The sequence below is a fragment of the Aplysia californica genome, unplaced genomic scaffold (genome assembly GCF_000002075.1).
Source record: "Aplysia californica isolate F4 #8 unplaced genomic scaffold, AplCal3.0 scaffold00056, whole genome shotgun sequence".
NCBI classification, from domain to species: domain Eukaryota; kingdom Metazoa; phylum Mollusca; class Gastropoda; order Aplysiida; family Aplysiidae; genus Aplysia; species Aplysia californica.
In genome coordinates, this window is record NW_004797326.1 from 1,629,328 (window position 1) to 1,633,135 (window position 3,808).

Here is a 3,808-nt window from a genome sequence, read left to right on the forward strand (position 1 = left end):
TATATATATATATATATATACTATATGTCAGTGTGTGTGTGTGTGTGTGTGTGTGTGTGTATGCGTGCGTGCGTGTATATATGTGCGTGTATGCGCGAACACGTGTGTTTGTGTGTGTGGGAAGGGGAGGGGGATCTCTGTATATAATATTACGTATGTACATAACGTGCTATTGAGATGGGGAAGAAAACAATTAATGTTGTACGTGCAACCAGGTGACAAGAGGTCAAACCTGTACCAGTTATAACAGACACAAAAAATGAAACGAAACTATGTAATAATGTCTAGCTGCTTCGTGCTTTACTCACTCATTGAGAACGTGTTTTCGTGTAAATTATTAGATCAAAGGTAAAAAGACGGAGTTACACATTTATTCAAAAATACTGCACATGCCGTATGCTCGTAACAGTTGAAAGGCGGTAGAAAGAATCAGGAGCCCAGAGGGGAGGGGGGTGGGGGATGATATTCTTGTTTGACTTGTGACCATGATATGTGAGATTGATTTTACTTTAAACAATTTTGACATACAGTTGATACAGCCTTTATTTGTGCCCTTGAAAACCACGTCCATTGTGAATACAATGATGCCAACTAAAGTATTTATGAGGCGTGCTGACCAAATGAGTTACTTCTCACAATCCATAAAAGGAGATATTTGCCAAAAATCGACACTACGGTCAAATTTGAAGATTTTCTATTGATGCCATATACTTTGACTATAACATGCCTTTCATTATTTCATACTTATAAATTGTAAAAACTTCATCTATAAGCGTGATGTATCTATTTTTATTGGGCTCGAATCCGAGAAGTAACTCATTTTGTCAGTATGCTTCACATTTTGTTTTAACTTGAGCACATAATTTGACATAATTTTTGTCTTTCGCCTCCTTTCTCGCTTTATAAAATACCCTTCGTTGCGTGATAATTTTAGGTTGGTCTTAATAACTGACGTGCTGCTTTGTGTTTAGTTTGTGTTATACTTATACAGTGAGGATGTGTCTGGGGGACAGCAGCATGGTTCTTGTGATGCTTTCTTGTTGTTCGTTGGAGGGTGCATTTGTGAGGCAGCGTGGTGGAATCAGGCTCTCGTCAGTTTTTGGGCATGTAGAGTTATTGGTATCATCTTAAAGCTTGTTCACTTGTCTTTATTGGGATGAAAAAATATCCATTTATCTAGAATACAAGTCGAGATATTTGCGAATGAAGGAGGTGGAGGTCACCTATTTTCAGAGGTAAAATTAATGAGAAAATGGCCGCCAAAGATTAGTTATTTCCTTAGCTTAAGAGTCCGTGGTAACCGAAAATTTACATTTTTTGTGCCTTTAATCAACGCTTTTCAGAAAAATCCAGACAGAAATGTGTTCTTTAATGGGCATGAAAGATGTTGAGCCAAAAAACAAAAATTGGATTAAAATTCACAAACCTGCGGAAAAATGCAAGTTTCTTCACTTTGATTATTTTGACGAGAGCCTGATTCCACCACGATGCCTCACATTTGTTTTGGTTCACTGTTCAGTTGGAAAGGTTTTTTGTTAACTTCAGATGTGTAAATTGTTTTGATCCAATCTAGGTGAGATCTGAATGATTCAAGGCCTAGAAGATGTACTGTAGAAGAACGGCCATAAACGTACAAAAGTCATGTTCTTTAGAGGCACAATAAGAATATGTCGATCCAAAAAGCAGCCTGGTACACTTGGCCCATGTCAGACATTTCTGCGTCTCAAAACATTTGTCCAAAGTGTACTAAACTACAGAGGGACTGGCAATATGTATAAATATTCCTCTTTAGTTGTTTTTATTCTTTTCTTCGATACCCACCCTTCGATTGGTGAAATGAAATGGTATAGGTTTAACGCCCCTATCAACACTATTAGGTTATTTTAGGGGCGGGACCTCCTAGTTTAACGTCCGTCTCCGATAGGACCGTCTTCGGTTGGTTCTGGGTGAACGGTAACAACAACTGCAGTACGCACCGTCTATTTCTTCTTATTGATATGTATTATTCCGAGTTGTCCTTAATGAGATCTGTCTAGATTTAGAACTTATCCTAACAACCATACAATATAGGCACCTAGGCCTAGACGTCAGCATGGCTTGTCAGTCTAACTACAGATAAGCCTATAACAATAATTGAATCTGTTTGTACCAGCGAAAGTGTTGTCTGGATCAAATAAAGTATGTGCTAATAGCTAAACAAATCTTTATTATCAGCCCATCACGTTTAAGAACTTGTGCTTTACAACTATTATTACCCCAGCAGATCCTCTGAGAACACTCAGAAACATTCTCAGCTTCTGCGGAAGCATACAGTGCAAGCTGCGGATTTCACGCGCTCAAATACTATCAAACTGACAAGATCTTTCACTGTCTATAGCCGGGTACCCATTTCCACCTGGGTGAAGTGAGGAATGTGCGAATTTGTGCAAAGTGCCTTTCCCAAGGACACAACGTCGGGCCTCTGACGGGATTCGAACCCACATCCTTACGGTTGCGAGTCCGAGAGCCTAACCACTAAGCCATGCGACAGCGTTTTCTCTGGCTCACCATAATAACACAGAAATTCTTACATTTTGTGCCTTAAGTGAAAATTATCCGACTCGTTGTCTTATATTTCAGCTCAATTCATTTGTTGTCCTACGTCTCACAACTTGTATATCCAGCAGCGGTTCAGAGTCTAATCTGAGCTCAGAAACGCTCAGTTCCCCAAAGCTGATGTTCTTCAAAACAACATTTTGCTATTATTACCTGTACATATTCCCAATATTTGCAGAATTAAATAATATTCACAATAATATTTCATTGCTGTATACGTAACAGATTATCAATGACGTTGCTGAAATTGTGCCTTCATTTTAACCCTTGTACTGATTGCTATCTTTTTGGGGATTTTTTGTTTGTTTGTTTGTTTGTTTGTTTGTTTGTTTGTTTGTTTGTTTGTTTGTTGTTGTTTTTTGTAAATATCCATTACGAGTTGTTAAAAGAAGTTATTTTCCTATTATTTATGAAGTCATGTCCTGATACTGCTCTATGTATATTGTACCACTTACCTGTTTAATTTGTCGTTGTTATTATTGTTGTTGCCGTTGTTGTTGTTGTTGTTGTTGTTGTTGTTGTTTTTGTTGTTGTTGTTGTTGTTGTTGTTGTTGTATTCTCAATTGTTGTTGTTGTTATTGTTGTTGAAATTGTGAAATTGTGCCTTCATTTTAACCCTTGTACTGATTACTATCTTTTTGGGGATTTTTTGTAAATATCCATTACGAGTTGTTAAAGAAGTTATTTTCATATTATTTATGAAGTCATGTCCTGATACTGCTCTATGTATATTGTACCACTTACCTGTTTAATTTGGTCGTTGTTATTGTTGTTGTCGTTGTTGTAGTTGTTGTTTTTGTTGTTGTTGTTGTTGTTGTTGTTGCTGTTGTTGTTGTCGTTGTTGTTATTGTTGTTGATGTTGATTTCTCAAGCTCGCTCTGAAACAGTCTACCGTCCAGTCTTCATAATCCTTCCTCGGTAGATATTCTCCTGGTTTGTTGAATGAATTTTAATTGAAGCAAGTTCCTTAAGTGGTCTTATTGTGAATGCTGTACACGATTTGATCCGTCGATTGTTACGAATATTTCTAAGCGTGATGTTGTAGTTGTTATTGTTGTTGTTGTTGTTGTTGTTGCTGCTGTTGTCTTCATAGTCGTCGTCATTTGTGAATGAGGGTGACGCTGTTGTCGCTGTCTCTGTTCAATAAGTTTCTGTTGATGATGCTGATGATGCTGATGATGATGAGGAGGAGGAGGAGGAGGAGGAGGAGGAG

At 37.7% G+C, this 3,808-nt stretch overlaps 1 protein-coding gene across 1 annotated transcript in view; it reads right to left on the bottom strand.

Annotated features, from left to right (window-relative positions):
• Positions 1 to 678: 678 nt before the first annotated feature.
• LOC101846062 (G-protein coupled receptor GRL101-like) overlaps positions 679 to 3,808 on the bottom strand; it is a gene marked incomplete at its 3' end in the record, with an annotated part of 12,917 nt that continues 9,787 nt past the window's right edge. Inside the window, exon 3 of the mRNA XM_013079556.2 lies at positions 679 to 694. Within this exon, the coding sequence (XP_012935010.2) occupies positions 679 to 694 (16 nt within the window). The remainder of the gene's footprint in view (positions 695 to 3,808) is intronic.